We start from the raw sequence: 17,705 nt of genomic DNA on the forward strand, positions 1-17,705 counted from the left end.
AATTCAATAAATCTTAAATTTTATCAAACTTCACAAAGTACAAACTTCAAAAATTTTGAAGAAATAAATAGATACATATAAACCAAAATGAGACGAAAACAAAACATTAATTTCTGTTAAAACATTAATACATAAAATAATATGGGGACTGCCAGCAAAGATAAAAGCTTGTACGCTAGCTTGTACTAAATAAAATAACTAAAATAAAAGTAAACAATATTAAAATAAAATTGAATAAGTAAATTATAAAAATGGTATGACGATATCACTAGATACAGCAGTAAAAAACAGTTATAAAAAAGGTGATCACAAGCACATTAAAAGAATGGCCTTAATAGATTCTTCAACTATTTACAAACGTAACACAACTTAGGAAAGTAAAGATAAATTATTTTTATGCTTATCCGCTCCAAATTTGTTTAGTCAAAGAGCTAGTAATATTAATAGTAATAAACTGTACAGAGATGAGATTAATTAAATTGTTAATAATATAGAAAACTTTTCTTCTCTACACAGTTAGATCAGTGCGTAGAATAACGTAACGATAGGACAAACGATAATTATATGAAGGAGTATGTAGACAAAAAATATATTTATTCTTATTTATACAAATTATTAAATTCTTCAGATAGAGTTTTCTAACAGTTAAAACATTAAAATCATCAAAATGTTTATTGTTAGGATATAGCCGTGGTCTGCCAAGTACTGCTTTAATAAGGCTCTTATAGAATAATTTTGTTGGTTATCCCAAGTACTTTACCCTAACATTACAAAAGATAATTAATAAAAAAAAAAAAATGCTTGATACTGAAATAGCTAAGTGAAATTAAATTATGGGTAAGAAAGGATATAAGAGAGGGGGAAAAATAAAAAAAATTTACCATAAAAACCCAAAAGTTGAATAATGGCTAGAATGACTTTATAAGTTAAAAGACATGTAAAATGAAAGTAAAGCATTTATTTTTAAAAAAAGTTAAATTAAATAAAATAATAAACAGTGTAATGATTGAAAATAAAATAATTTATTAAAACAAACTAATAATTTATTTTTTTTTAACGAAAACAAGTGAAAAAAAAAATTGATTTAAAAAAAAACATCGGATAAAGGGATAGAGGAAAAAGAATAAAAAGACCACAGTCTTATTTATTATTTTATAAAGTAATGCCGAATGATGTAAAAAAAGCTGTTTTTTTTTTTATTTAAGCAATAATTTAATTCAGTTAATTGATCTGTGATTTTCTAATAATTTGTGCTAATTAAAGAGAGATACTCTATTACTATATGTGAATTATACTTGGAAATAATGATTATGTATTTATTAAGACGTAGTCGGCACTTGTGTGATTATTGTCCATAAAACAACTACTCATCCTTATGTTATTATACGAAGAAAGAGAAATAGGTAGGTAGATAGAATTTTAATGAAACTTTATATAAATAAAATATGTAAACAATTGAATAAAAACGAGCTGGGCCAAGGTTAAATTATCCTACGAAATAAAATGTATACAGGTTTAACGTTTGTTTGTTAAAACAGATGTTAATTATTATTTCTACATTTATTTATATGGTATTTAATACTACATCAGTCTAATAAATCTTTAATCATTTTAAATATGGAATCAATTTATTTTATTTATAAATTATTATTTTGTTATAAAATAGTCCTGTTTAAAATAAAATGATTATCTCTTTCATTCTTTAATCGTTCTCCCCTTCCCACACTTTTTCATGGTCAACCTATGATGTTAACAGCTTTTTAATTTAATAAATATTATTCTGACCGTTTTTTCTCTCTCAATAACTGTTTGTTGATGTTATTTACTTATTAATCTTTTAATAAAAAATACTAGATTACTATTGACAGTAGAGATTTATATTGCTATAAAATGTTTTGGTTCTACTGATCAAAAATTTGTTGGAAAAAAATTTTTGTGATGTTTTAATTTTGAGTGAAAGTTTTTATCGATAGTTACGCAAAGTAATTAAAGTAGTACATTAAGTTTTAAAATCGTTATGATGTGTGGTAGTAATATATTGTACCTAAGCAGTTATAAAAGGGGAATATATTGATTGAAAAAACTTAAATTTTAGGGAGATAAAGTTTTTTCTATGTTACTTAAAAGTAAATATATGCCCTAATACATGATATGATTTAAGGCTAATAAATCGATTAATTATATAATAAAAAGAGATGCTATTAGGTACACAGAGTGGGAAATAACTGACAAACCAAAGCAGACCTTTCATTTGATAAAAATCCAAACTCACATGGTTCTGAGAAATAGGAAAAGATATGAAAAATGCTGAAGTCAACCCAGACGAACTAAAGGACAGAACAGTTTTTAAACAAACAACTCAAAAAGTTGGTTTTTAGGAAAAATAAACCAGTGAAAGAAAATGGAGACAAGAAGAGAACAAACAGTCTCATCCTCTGAAGCAATACCTAACGATACTCACGGAGGATCAATGTTAATAAATCGTAAAAGGGTTATTCCAATAGAAAAAAAGATTTGCTGTTTCTAATAAAACAATGGGAATAAAAAAGTGCCTTAATTGAATAGTAAGCCCACCTGATTGATTAACTCGTAGTAAATCAGTTAACAGCTGAGTTTTGAAGTGGAAGATTCTGAGGTTCTACTCTTAGTAAAAGCTAGTAGGTTCTATATGAATTTGAATAGTAGTGGATACCAGTGTATTTTGGTGGGTTCAATTAACCACACGTCTCAGGAATGATCGGCCTGAGTCTTTACAAGATTACACTTCAATTTACATTGTCATACATAACATTCTCATCTCACTGGGCCGCGGGAGGGTTGGTTATTATTCACTAGTTGAACAGATTGTAACGTACATATTAGGAAAATATTAAAATTTAGTAATAATTATTGCCCGTTACTGATCCAATCACCCTTACGACAATTCCCTTTTACACAGAAAAAGTTACACGTTTAAAATAATTTGAGTTCATTTAAAATTAAATATTTAATTTTTTATTTTCTTGACTATACAAGGTAATTAAATTAAACTGATTGTAGAATAAATAATTAAAAGAAATAAATAAATAAAATAAAATATAATTTTATTTTTATTTAAAACAAAAATCATATCCTACTTTATTAATAAAATTTTATAAATAAATAAATATTTTATTAGTACTGACTGAGGTTGTATAATAGTGCATTTTGTATAAATAGTTTTATGTAAATTTGAATGTTTGTCTGTGGATACCGATGTTCTTTGGCGGTTGAGTTTCAATTAACCACCCGTATCAAGCGTGGTCGACCTGAGTCTGTTCCATGTTTACCGGTACATTTACACTTACATTGCTCTACATCTGCAGCTACGTCAGGCCTGATAAGCCGGTAGTATTAATTCCATTTGCCTGTGCAAACACACCCAGACCCGGCAGTAGTTGGAGAAAAAATTTATGAATAACTTAATTGTGTTACTAAAAATTAAATGTAAATAAGAAAAGACTTTCCAAATTTTTTATCCCTGGAAGTATTAACAAAAACTACAGGAAAACCTGGATAAGAAAAGTATTATAATTTAAAAATTTTCTGCGTGAAAATAATGATTTTATGAATTAATAATGGAACTGTATATAGGTAATACATAGTAACAATGTAATTATATTAAAATAACAATTTTAAGGTAATTAAAATAACAATTGAAAAATATTTTAGTATATATAAATTATAATATTTTTTTAAAGCTTTTTATTATAACGACACAGCATCTTTACTTTCATAATAAATAGATTATTTGAAAGATTATTAGGTTTTCAATTTATTTATTAAGTAGCTCTTTTCGTTTGTTTTAATAGTAAGATTTCATTTTTTTATTTTTAGAAAGTAGCATTCTGTTAAATATAAACGTTTAGAAATGTTAGAATATTTAATTGAATTAAAATCAACTTGAATTTTATTTAAGGATGCCAAATAATAATTTGGCAACCTGTTTTTACATCCTTAAAATTCTTCTTGATTTTTATAAAGGAGCTCAAAGATATAAAATATATATCTTTTTTTTTTATGAAAGAGCGGGCATCAACAGCTATGGTCCTTAGCCCGGTGGAAATTGGTAGCGTATGAAAAGATGCTATCTATATCTAACCGGAATTCGAACCCAGGACTTCTGTACGAAATACCAAAGCGCTACCTACTTAGCCACGAAGCTCCCTTATAATATTTTATTTCGGATTTATATGTGTAAATATATTAACATAAAAATCAGTTTTTAATTATTAAATTTATACCTTTTTTTTATAAAAGAAAAACATATCTTTATTTTCATATAAAATCGAATTAAAATTGACAATATTTATAAAAAAAATATATATATAATATTTTATAAACCTTTTATAATCTTTGTTATTATTTATACCTTTTAAATGAATATGATAAAATTATTTATAAATGAATTTAATAATTCATTGTAATTCCGTTAAGTTGTTTTTTTTAAATTTATTTATAAATTATTATTATTTTATTATTTTATTTATTTATTTTATAAATTTGTGAAGTATATAAAACACTGCTTATAGTAAAAAAAATAATTAAAAATAATATTATCGATATTGTTTATAAATAACACTGATTTTTGTATAAAATGTAATTTTGATATTATTATAAATTGATATTCTATATTTTGATTGAGTATAAAAAAAAAACAACACTAAACACTAAAAAAACATACCGAATTCATTATGGAAGTATTTTTTTGAAGTTGAGATCCGTAGAAATAACGAAGATAAGTAAAAAATAAAATAGAAGGTAGATAGTAATGTACAGTTGGTAAATCCCACGAAAACACAATGCAAAAATCACATCAGATGTATTCGTTTTTATACCCTTAAATCGGGATACCACCCCGTTTAAGAAATTCCCCCCCATCCTTTATCCTTCTTACTCTTTAATAATACTAGTAAACACAATAGCTTACGATTTCCCCCACTTTTACTGCTTGTATAAAAAAAAAAGATCCTTATCAGTATGTTTCCTTTTAATCAAATGTAATAGTACTATTACTATTACTTTTTTTTTAAATTCTCATCCGTTTGCCACCACTTTGTTTGTCGTCATCCGCATTTTGCTGTTGTTGCAACAAGCTTTTGGATTGGAGTAGTAAAGTGGGAGGGATAAAGATTGTATTTAGCGTTACCTCTATTTCTCTAACATCATATCTTTCTCTATTCTTATTTTCACTTTTAATCACATCTTCGTGGTGTACGTATACATCTTCTTTTTTACCATCCCTTCGTCTCCTCTTTTTTTCTACCGTTTATTATATTTCTTATATTCTCTTTTTCTTTCTAACACGCATTATTATTATTATTATTATTTGTAGTATAGGTTACGTGGTCATTGATGTTATATGTAGTTACAATATAACAGTTGTAGAAATAATTGTCTCTTCATTGTAATCGAGTGGGAGTTAAAGTCTCTTTTATTTACAATAGGGAACTCATTTCTTCATTGACTGAAGCTTGTACGACCTCGGTGGCTCATCTGTCTTACCTTACTCATATATGACTATATTGTCATTCTACTGCAAACATTTTTTTTATATATACATATTTTTTAAATATTTATTTAATTTATTAATCAATTTATATAATTATTATTTTTTTTTACTTAGGATGGCAGTTTATAAAAAATATTTATTTATATTATTCGTGTTAAATAAATTACATTAAATCTTAATTATTTTATTTATATATATATATATATATATATTATTAGCTATTACAAAGTTTAAAAAAATCGTTAATGAATAAATGCAGTATTTACATTTTTACAATACTGTTATTTAATTAAAAAGTGTGTGTTTTGTGTCCGTTGTTTTTTTAATTTTTTAATGAGATTTACGGGCATCGATTTCTGTGATCATTTAGCCTGAATGAAAATATGGAAATTTGTAGAATATGAAAAATGCTATACGTGACCGGGATCCAAACCCAGGACCTTCTGATAATAGGTTGAGACCCCTACCACTCGCGCCACGATTAACAGGACTAAAATACATTTCCATAAAATAGAAATTTAACATAAAATCTTTATATGTTATTTTAACTGAATATCTACATTAGGAAAAAATTCGAATTTGAAGGTAGTATTTTAATAAAGTTTATCAAAAGTGATAAATTAGTAAGATTGCTTTAAAATATTAAAAAATAACCGGTATGAAATTTATTTGTTTTTTTAAATTTATTTATACAATCTACGTGATTTATTAAAAAAGAAACAAACAGGTTTTTTTCAACATATTTGTGTCATCAGTGTAAATTTGTAATGAACTTTTAATTGTGGGATCAACCCACAATTAGTTCAACTCAGTTCGACCCGTAATGGAATTTTGTTTTATGTATAATACAAGGTTTATTCCTAGGTTCATATGAACCAGTTTTGATGATTCGTTTTTATTTTTTAGAGGTAAGTGTTTGTAGTTAAAAAAATTGAATTTTTTTTTTAATACAAATACTTTAATTTTTAATACTAATTTATATTAATTTTTCTATATAAATAATTTGAAAATATTTTAAAATTTTTGTTGTCATCATTGCTTAATATTATCTGTTTTAATTTAATAAAGGTAATTATTCTAATATTCAAAGTATTTACACAAGAAAAATAAATTGGAAATACAAGGGTAATTAATAATATATACTCTTGCCTTCTGTAGAATCTTAGCTCATGCTCGATAGCAGTCTTCATCTATTCCTTTTTTTTATCAATATTCAGAATTTTCACCTTTTTGTTTCTTACAAATAGTTTTTCCAAAAGGGAAGATTTGTTTGTCGTATTTTAAATAAAAATAGAACTAAAAAATATAGAATATTTTAAATAAATAATGAAAAACCTTATTAAAAAAAAATACTTTTACGTTTTGTTTAAACTTTGACTTCTTGAAAGCACTATTAAATTATCGGTTCTTAATTGTGTATTAAAAATTTTTAATTTATAGCCCACTTCAAAAAGTCAAATATAAAAAAGAAATTGAAAATAATTTTTTATACTTGGGGTTCTTTTTTTTAATTCGTTTTTTTAAAAGTTATTTTTATATTATAGTAAGAATTTGATCACTTTTTAAATTTTTTTTCATTAAATTTGTTAGCTAAATATTATAAAAATAAAAGTAAATTACTGTAAATTTAAACTTAAAATAACGTAACGTAAACTTATAATACAAAATTTTATTTTTTTTTTGAAATTTATTTTAGCGCTTTTAATATATAACGCACTCAAAAGACACACTTTTTAATTAAATAACAGTATTTTAAACGAGCCTTACAGTGTTTCTATTCATTAACGATTCTTTGTATAAAGAATCGTAGAGGTCTTCCTTTACGGTGGTTGAGATGACCATCCATGAATCCATTTTGACTAGTCTCGGTATAACGTCTTTCCTTTCTTTTTCCTGTTTAGCCTCCGGTGACTACCGTTTAGATAATTCTTCAGAGTATGAATGAGGATGATATGTATGAGTGTAAATAAGTGTAGTCTTGTAGATTCTCAGTTCGACCATTCCTGAAATGTGTGGTTAATTGAAACCCAACCACCAAAGAACACCGGTATTCACGATCTAGTATTCAAGTTCGTATAAAAATAACTGGCTTTACTAGAACTTGAACGCTCTAACTCTCGACTTCCAAATCTGCTGATTTGGGAAGACGCGTTAACCACTAGACCAACCCGGTGGGTTCTCAGTATAACGTCTGTACGTATGTATCTGACATGACTTAAAAATGATCAGCCGTAGGATGTTGAATATTTTGATTTAGGACTGTTGTAACATATAGTTTTGCACCGCACCTCCCCTTTTGATTGCAATCGACTGGACTTAAAGTATCCTAAAAAACCCAAAATCCCCAAAAATTGGATTTTGGATTTTTCCTTAACTGCAGTAATAAGCTCTCACTGAGGGCTTTTCTGTAAGCGGTACTTATTTTCATTAGTTCCAGAGTTTTAGCCAAATAAGATTTTAATTAATGAAATATTTGGATCTTACAAGGGGAAGGGACATCGGTTCAAATCACACTTCATCTCCTTTATTTTAATTTATATTGATATTAATAATTAATAATCCGTGATTGTAAAATAAAATTTACGATAAATAATTCAATACCAATAAAAATAAAAAAATAAAAAATATCAGAAGTTATTAATGAAATAAAATTTTATGTACTTTTCATTTTAAAAAAAATATGCATATGTAATTTAATAGGCTTACAAGGAAGTCATGCAGTGTCCACATCATATTTTTTAATTCTGACTTTTAGAAGTTGGCGGAAAATTAGAAATAACTACCACTAAATTACTAATTTTTAATTTGACGCTGAATTCAAAAACTCAGAATTTAAACTAGCATTAAAAAGTCTTAATATTACTTTAAAGTGCAATATTTTAAAAATCAGATTAAAAAATTTATTTTTTTCGTACAATATCAGGTTACAGAGTAACACAGCACAGTGACATGATGCCAACAGTCTGAGAGATGCCAAGGCATCTCCACTCCTGAGATGTATGGTTAATTGAACCCTAACCACTAAAGCACACCGGTATCCACGATGTAGTATCCAAATCGGTATTAATTAACCAAATCCTACCTTTGCTAGGATTTGAACCTTTCTCGACTTTGAAATCAGCTGTTTTTCGCTTACGAATCTAACCGCTGGTAGTTGGTTTGATTTTTATTTTTTTTTTTACTTGATGATATTGCCACAAAAGGCAGAAATTTGTGCGAGGGATGTGGAAATGTAGCGTATGAAAAATACCATGCCTGACCGAGATTCGAACCCAGGACTTCCGGATGAAAGGCCGAGACGCTACCACTCGCACCACGTAGGCCGGCGTTTTTAAATTTTATTTTTTTTAGATTTCATTTAATTTTATATTTCTTGTTTTAGTTTTATCTAAAATGTGATTAGGCTGACCAAAATGTTATCAAGAAATATTTGTCAAGAAACGCAAAGGAGAAAAAATCCTAATTTTAATACAAAAATAAAAAAAATTAATATAAGCAATATGCTATCAATTGAGAAATCTAAGGCTCTTGGATTGCTTATCCTAAGTTTTCAACTAATTTGTTGAATCTTCAACAAATTTGTCTGTTTTGAAAAAAATTGTCTTTGTTTGTCTTTAATCCTCAAGACAAAATATTTCGATTATCAGAATGATATCAAACTAAATATAATTTTCCTATAACAGTTCAATACCCAGCAATAACGTATAAAACACAAATATTCTCTTGCTGAAAAATTAATTTTTTGTTAAAAGAAAATCTTCAATTAAATTACCTATTTATAAATATATATATATTGCGTTCAATATATATATATATTGAAGAATATTTATAATAGGTTCATGATCAACCAAGAAATCTTTTTACAAAATAAAAAAAAAAACAGGATAAAATCAAATATACATACAAAAATTATATTTTAAGTGAACAACAAAAATCTCTCTCTCGATCTCTCTCTGTCTCACTCTCTCTCTCTCTCTCTATATATATATCTATCTATCTATCTATCTATCTGTGTGTGTGTGTGTGACTTAATATTAAGTCAATTATGACAGTGTGTCAAATTATAGCAACAATGTATATCGTTTATTGGTATAACTTCGAAACATTGAAAAAATTCTTATCTGGAAGGAAACAATAAAATCAGCTGTTCCCACGCTTTAGTCACCTGCCTACCTCCTGTTAGCATATTTCATGAATCGGATTCCCACGTAAATATTAAAATAGGGTAATTTATGATGAAGTTTTATTGCAAAATTATCATTATATTTTTGAAATAAATAAAAAAATTTTAATTTTTAATTTTTTCCCTTCAAAATCATCTTCCAAGAAATTTTTTTTGATTTTTTTTGCTTCTGCGTTGTTAATTGGAATAAACTGAAAAAAAAACCATTGAAAAGTGTATAACCAATAAAAGGTTACAAGTAAATATGTACAAAAAAAGGGATGAATAGTGATGAAATTTTATTTTAATATTACTATTAAAAAAACCTTAGATAAACCAAAAAAAAGTTATAAAAAATTAAAAAAATCAGTATCTTTAACTTTGATCGGCCCTCCTCCCACCACAATATTGCCCCGAAAGTATAACCCTTTCTGATCCCTTGCACTACTACTATGCTTCTTTTTTTTTGTAGAGTTGGGGAATTCATTTTACATACGCCGAAGCAGTGTCGAGGTCGCTAAAAAGTCCCGCTAGATTTTATGTATAAATAAAAAAAATATATTAATATTTATTAAGCGTGTGTATACCTGCGCACTTCCAACTAAATCTACACCCCTGGCTATCCACCCTTCTGGCATATCTAATAAAGTATTCATTCAGGTAGGGAGAGATCGCCGATACACACAGTCATATGCCGCATCCTACTACAAGTACATTCATAAATTGTTAATACAATACATAATACACAATACTTAATACATATATAATACATAATAAAGACAACAACTACAATACACGTCAATAGCAAATACTCATATCACTGTCAAATATATTTCATATATAATGTCATTACATAGCAATACATAAAGATACACAGTCAGTTCTAAATATATATCGTACAATACTTTATATATCTCATTATATAATGTATATCAAACATACAACGTGCCACACGTGAAGTTCAAACTACAAATACTTGTACAAAATCAATTCATTACTATGAAATGATTACAACACACTTACATGATTACAATAGAGTAGAAACATGTCATATACAACAATTTAACATAATACATAATACAAATACAATAATATACTACAACAATACAAATACATAATATAATACAACACAAATACAGTAAGTACAATATATATATCTATGGCAAACATCTATCGTACAATATATTATTACATAGCACAACATATAAATACACATGCCAATTCTAAATATATATATCATACAATATATTATATATCCCAATATGTAATATGCATCTAACATACAACGTATCACACGTGAAGTGCAAGAACATGAAAAAGAAAAACATATACAAGTTCAATACATTACTGACAATGATTACAGCATATCTACGTTATATATACAACAAGGTAACAAGCGTAATATTTACAACAATGTAATTTTTTACTACTACTATGCCTAGGAAGAGATAAAAAAATTGGTTAAAAAATATGCAATAAATAAAAAATAGTTTTTTTTGATTTTTGAGGAAGATGGAATTTTGGGGAAAAGTTTTTTAAAAATGGTAAGATAAACGTGCACACATGTACTGAGCTTAATATAAAGTTGGGTTATGTTTGAAAAACTTTGAGAAAATCGACACCCCCCATAAAAAATGATCTACCCCAACCACTAAAGTACACCGGTATTCACTGTTTCGCATTCAAATCTGTATAACAACAACTAACTTTTATTAGGATTCGAACCTCAGAACTCTCGACTTCAAAAATCAGCTGTTAAACAACTGATTTTGTAAGGAAATTTAACCACTAGACCTTCATGAAAATTATATTTGATAAATTTCTCTTGTTAAAGTTATATCAAAACTAGTTATTGGATTGCTCTATCATTTATTCCAATTCACAGCGAGCATTTTCTTTCTTTCTTTTACTATTTATCCTCCTGAACCACCATAAGGTATTCCTTCAGAGGATGATATATGATATATGATATATGAGGATGATATATATCAGTGGATTATATGTACGATTGAAGTGTAATCTTTTACAGTCTTAGGTCGACCATTTCTGATATGTGTGGTTAATTGAAACCCAACCACCAAAAAACACCGGTATCTACGATCTAGTATTCAAATCCTTATAAAAGTAACGGCTTTTACTGGAATTTGAACCTTCTAACTCTCGGCTTCCATTTGTGATGAAGATTTCTAATGGTGAAATAAACCGGTGGCGAGAGCATTTTACATTATTTAAAATAGCTTTTTTTATTATTGTTTTTATACATCTGTAGTCTCCCTGCTACCCGGAGCTGGATACACAATAAATTCAGCATAAACTGAGCCGCAGGGCGTGCTTTCGCCTCATACTATCTCGGAAGGACGCAAGGCCCCGCCTAGGCAGCCGGGACTCGATCTGCAAATTGATCGAGTCCCGGCAGCCACGCCTCAAATGAGGAGTTCCCAAAAGGGAACTCACCAACGGGACTTCGGTCTTGAGCGTCGCCTCTAGTGAAGAAGCCCCAAAGGGATCCCCCACCAGAACTACGGTCTTACATTCCCACCAATGGCATCCCAAAGGAATCCCCATCCGATCATTGAAGGTGGAAGACCGAAGCCTCCCACCCCTTCCGGGTGGAGCTGTCCCTCAAAGACACCATGACTTTACTGTAATGTAAATGGATCCGTCTTGCATCCTCGACCTCCGGGCGCATGACCGTACAACTTGTAGGATGTACATCGAGACTCCTACTTACAAACTTTACGTATGTGGCCTTACCACACGTAAAATAATGGCCACTCCTATCTGCGCCATTACAGAACTTCGCCCTGAAACAAAGAAGATCCTGCAGCGTTTTCGTTGGGAAGTGTTTGATCACCCACCATACATCCCGGACTTGGCTCCATCCGATTTTCACCTCTTTGCTCACATGAAACGCTGGCTAGGAGGACAACATTTTGGCACAGACATCGAGCTGCAGAACAGCGTAGAAACATGGCTGAAAACACAGGCGGCTCCGTTCTATAAAAAGGGTATTGGAAAGGTGGTACCACGCTACGACAAATGTCTAAATCGGAGTGGCGACTATGTAGAAAAATAGCGTACAAATTACTACTTGTTACAAATAAAATATTTTTTATTTTCACTGTGGTTTTAATTTCGTGACCGATCAGATCTTGAAAAAAAAATAACCCTCGTATATGGAGCTTTTGCACTATAGGACTGCACGGCTTAAAAGTTTTGATGGAAGTCAAATATTAAAATAATTTGAATAGGGGAAGAAAATACGGAATTTATAGTACCAGAATTACTAAAATTATTAAATAATTTCTCAACAATAAAAAAAAAAATAAAATAAAAATAGATTAATTTTGTTTCTAGAGAAACGTTAATAAATTCTCATTTGTCTAAAAGGAGTTACAGATTATACACGTACAACTGCCTTTGTCACTGGAATGAATTTTAAGTTGATTTTACAGAGGGTACCTCCGCTCCGATCCTGTTATTATGCCAAAAGCACAACACAAACAAGTTAGGCGAAGTTGAGGGGAAGCGCATGCATCTCCTCAACTTAAACTTTAGGACCGGGAAGGGTATCTTCCAAGGGGAGGGTCACCTAGGCTACAGAAGAAAAATTCAGCTTGTTCTCAAGATCCAGGGGGGTTCCCGATGGGGGCCGAGGCCCCCATCATGGGGAACCGCCCTATCAGATTAGGTAAGAGTAGGTCAGAATAGATCAATGACACATGCCATTTTCATTTACGTTTCCACAGTGTACACCAACACAGGGACGCGAGACGGGCAAGTATCGAACAAAAGTTACACTTACGTGGTAGAATACACTAACACACAAGCAGGAATTCACACGTAGGGGCTTGCCCGTCAAATGACGTAGATATCAAGTGTGTATTAGCAGGAAGGAGTGGACGTTCCCTCACAATAATATTAATTTATGTTTTGTTTCGAGAAACGAAAATCAAAAACACAACATTTTTAAAGAAAATAATAAATTTGCACTAATGTATTAATTGCATTTACAACGATAACTTTAAAATAAGTGCTTTTCATTACTATTATTAAAATAAAGAAAGTATGTGAAAATATATAAATGAAATAAATCTATACTAAAATTACTAATTAAATTACAGGTAAAATTATTTCTTATTTTAAAAGCTGAACATAAAAAATTATCTCCATTTATTCAAATAGTTCTATTTATTAATATAAGCAATTACTCATGAGACTCCAGCATCTAAAGCAGAATTCGTTAGAGGCACGCTGCGTCACCCGACAGGCTACCCATCCAATGCGAATACGCCCATCACGCAGCAGTTTGTCTGCAAGGAGGGCAGCACTGCTAATGTTACTACTTGCGTCAAGCCGTAAACCGGCCGCATTGATAAAACATCTAGAGTGACCGACTTACCAGTTATTTTACGAATTTCCCTGAGAAACTCATCTTGCGTTGTGAGAGCATCCACATCCTTAACAAGGACATGGATCCTCTTACCACCCCTTCCAGCCAGGTCCGAAGAAGCATCCTCACTTTTTCAGCGATATCTCTGCTCAACTGTTCGACCGCGCCACCATCGGCATTTGAAATAGCTTAGTTTCACCATTAATCACTGTTATAATTTTTTGAAGTTAGAAAATAGTTTACATTAGAAAAACATTGAAAAGTTATGGGAAATGCAAATTGGTAAACCAAAGGGATCTAATTTACCAAATAATGGTTTTGAATTTTCGCGGGGTCTGTAAGGACGGAATGATACTCGTAAAGGTTTTGCCAACTATTCAGTCAATAACATTAGTAAATGTAGAAAACATGTTTAATTATAGAAATAACTAATAAAACCAATTTTATAGTAATATACTTTTAGGAAAACATACTCGTATTTGACTTTCCGTCAATTCATACGTATATCTGATTACATTTCGGTGTTTCGCTAACGTGAACTATTTTCTAGCTTCAAAGACTTATATAAGTGATCAGTGTTGAAACCTAACTATTTCAAGTACAGGATGCTCGCCATGAATTGGAATAAGTAATAGAAAAATACTTAAAATTATTTTTCATATTACTTTATGCTTAGAAAGCTATCAAAATTAATTTTCATGAAGGTCTATTTTAAATCTTGGAAAATGTTACCAAATATTATTTTTGAAGTATCACATCGTTTTTAAAATGTTTTAATTAGAAAAAACTATTACCACACAGTTGTAAGATTTTTCTCTTCACGCGGCTAAGCCGCAGTCCGGGAAAGTCCTACAACTGCGGATTGGTTCTGATGCACACACATGCAAACACAACTTAATTTACAATATTAATGATTTTATTTAAATATAATATTTTTTCGTTTATTTAATTCATTGTGACCGTATTTAATTCACACGGGTGTGGCGGTACTAAAGGCGACGGTCAGCACTAACTAAACTAATATAATTCATAACATACATGGAACGAATTTCTCTTGTACGGTCGGTAGACCAGTGTAGCCGCGAGGCATAACAGCTACTAAGCCACCTACTGAGTCAACCGGACGATCAAGTTCAAAACCGAGCATGACCGAGTTATCTTTATGGAATTTAAATACTATTCATTTATTTATTCTACTGTGTACCTGTGACTTCACAACACAGCAGTAATTTAGAGCAGTTTTTGAGGTGAGTGTGTGATTAAAAGAATTTTTTTTGCAAATATCGTTATTTTTTAATTGTTAATATATGTGCTTACGAAAAATATGGCTTTAATTAGGCGGAATCTCGAGATACTGAAGGTGACCTTGCTCTACAGCATCACCTCCTCGACCTTTTATGTTGAAAATTTAATGGCATCAATGCACCATATATGGAAGTAATTTGATCAAGTTTTTTTTTTGAAAATCGGTTCAGTAGTTATAAGGTAATTTAGAAGTCAACATCACACATACGCACGCACACATACACACAAACACACACACACACACATACGCGTACACACACACACACACACAAACACACACACACGTACATACGAACATTAATATCCGGAAAATTTCGATCCGGGTTTTTGGATTCCTTAGGTGTCAAAACTCAAGATTCAGTGAAAACCGCATATGCTCAAATTGGATCGATTACAATACTGCCCCTTCTAGAGCTATAATTCTTTTGTAGCGCTATCTAGACGGGAAAGTAAAAGATATATACGCAATTCCGTAAAAAAGATAAAAATTTGTTATAATATTTAAAAGAATTTTTTAAAATTAATTTTATAAAAAAAGTAGCTATATAATTAATGTAATTTTATATGTATATCTCACACCTTAAAATCAAATACATGATCTTTATTTCTAAATGAATATTTTTCAATATATTTCGTGGTAAATATTTTTTCTATAAGTAAAGTGAAAGGAATTTTTTTAATTTTAATTAACTAAGGGATTACAACAGTATTAAAGAATAGTTTTTTTTGTAATCTATTTCTATCTTTCTTCCAGTTTATCGTGAGCAAATAGTGTAACATTATGATCCTACATTTTTTTCTTACCATACTGATCCGATATTATTCCATACTATTTTAATTTCAATTTTCTGTTATATCTAAAAAAAACATGTTTTCCCACGATTATTTCAAAATATTCTTTAATTTTCTTTGAATAAAATTCGTGTATCTTTTTCATTTTATAATATTAGAAATATTAATAACATTATACTATTTAATATAGGAAATAGTTTACAATATTATAATTTTAAAAAAAATGGAATTTAAAACATTTAACTTGACCGCAACCTTGTCCTCTTAAAATAGATTGTTTCCTGTACCGTATTATTATGAATTAATGAAAAATATTGTTCATTATTTAACTTTTAAACGATTTTACTATTGACCAAAATTTTTATAATGTTATCTTTAAACTATCTGTAACCTTTTCCTTTGGGTCTAAATGCCCTTAAATTCATTAATACAAGGTTACGATTAATATGTTATCGATAGAACAGAGAATGCTATCGGCTTTGTTTATATTATTTAATGTAAAAAAAATAATAATAAATAATTGAATTTTCAAAGATCACCATGTTAATAGATTAAGTTTTCCGTTCATAGAACTAAAAAAAATAAAAAATTCTATAAATTATACGTTAACCACTCATATTAATAAATAAATAGTTGTTTATATTATATAAATTTAAGAAAATTGAACTAAAATGATTTATTATAATTATCTGTTTTTTTTTTTTGTTTTTTTTTGTTAACATAAAGTACTGCGATAAACAATAGATTAAATTTATTATTATCTTCATCAGTGGAGCAAAAAATAATTATAAATAATAAAAGTTCAATTTAAAAAATTAAAATTATGTTTTTTTGTCTTAATTCTGTTAAAAAAATATTCATGTTTTCTTCTATAACAAGAATTTGTGTCGTAGATTAAGTAGCCCCACCCGAATACTCATCTTAATAACACTTCTTACCTCGCTTACACATGTCCCTGAAATCTCGAAAAAAAATATTTTTAACTGGATTTAGAAAGTAAAACAAAGTAGTCGTTAAGAAAATATCTGTGCGTAAATCATTATTATAATTTGACATTTTAAATTGAATTCTATCCATTGAAATAGTTCTGGAGGCAGAAATTTTATTAATGAATAATTTTTTTCGATAACTATCGCTTATCGGAGTAATTACGATCTAGGATCGATTTAAGATGTTACGCTTTTGTTTGATTTTTTTTTGTCTGCACGCTCTCAAAAATGTAGTATTATTATAGTAACAGGTTATCCATGTTACATAACGAAATTAATAATAATAAAAAAATAAACTAACAACAAAGTTGGTATACTTTCCTGGCATTGATTAATAATTCTTACATAGTGGAAAAATAATGATACATGAAAAAAATTAAAAAGATTAAAAATAGAATCGATATATTTTTATTTGTTACTAAGCGCCACCCCCAAAATCACCTTCCAAGAAAATTTTATGATTTTCTACTGTATTAAATGGAAGAAACTGACCGATAAAAACCGATAAAAATTTATTTAAGATTTCTTTTTTGA

General features: G+C 28.9%; 1 protein-coding gene and 1 long non-coding RNA gene across 2 annotated transcripts in view; one reads left to right on the top strand and one right to left on the bottom strand.

Annotated features, from left to right (window-relative positions):
- Positions 1-4,833, bottom strand: part of LOC142331446 (endocuticle structural glycoprotein SgAbd-8-like) — a 43,241-nt gene extending 38,408 nt beyond the window's left edge. Inside the window, exon 1 of the mRNA XM_075377361.1 lies at positions 4,703-4,833. Coding sequence (XP_075233476.1) covers positions 4,703-4,711 — 9 coding nt within the window. The 5' untranslated portion in view covers positions 4,712-4,833. The remainder of the gene's footprint in view (positions 1-4,702) is intronic.
- LOC142331430 (uncharacterized) overlaps positions 1-17,705 on the top strand; it is a 270,759-nt gene that overhangs the window by 51,433 nt on the left and 201,621 nt on the right. The gene's annotated exons all lie outside the window — the stretch shown is intronic.

The sequence above is a fragment of the Lycorma delicatula genome, chromosome 10, assembly GCF_047948215.1.
Source record: "Lycorma delicatula isolate Av1 chromosome 10, ASM4794821v1, whole genome shotgun sequence".
NCBI classification, from domain to species: Eukaryota; Metazoa; Arthropoda; class Insecta; order Hemiptera; family Fulgoridae; genus Lycorma; species Lycorma delicatula.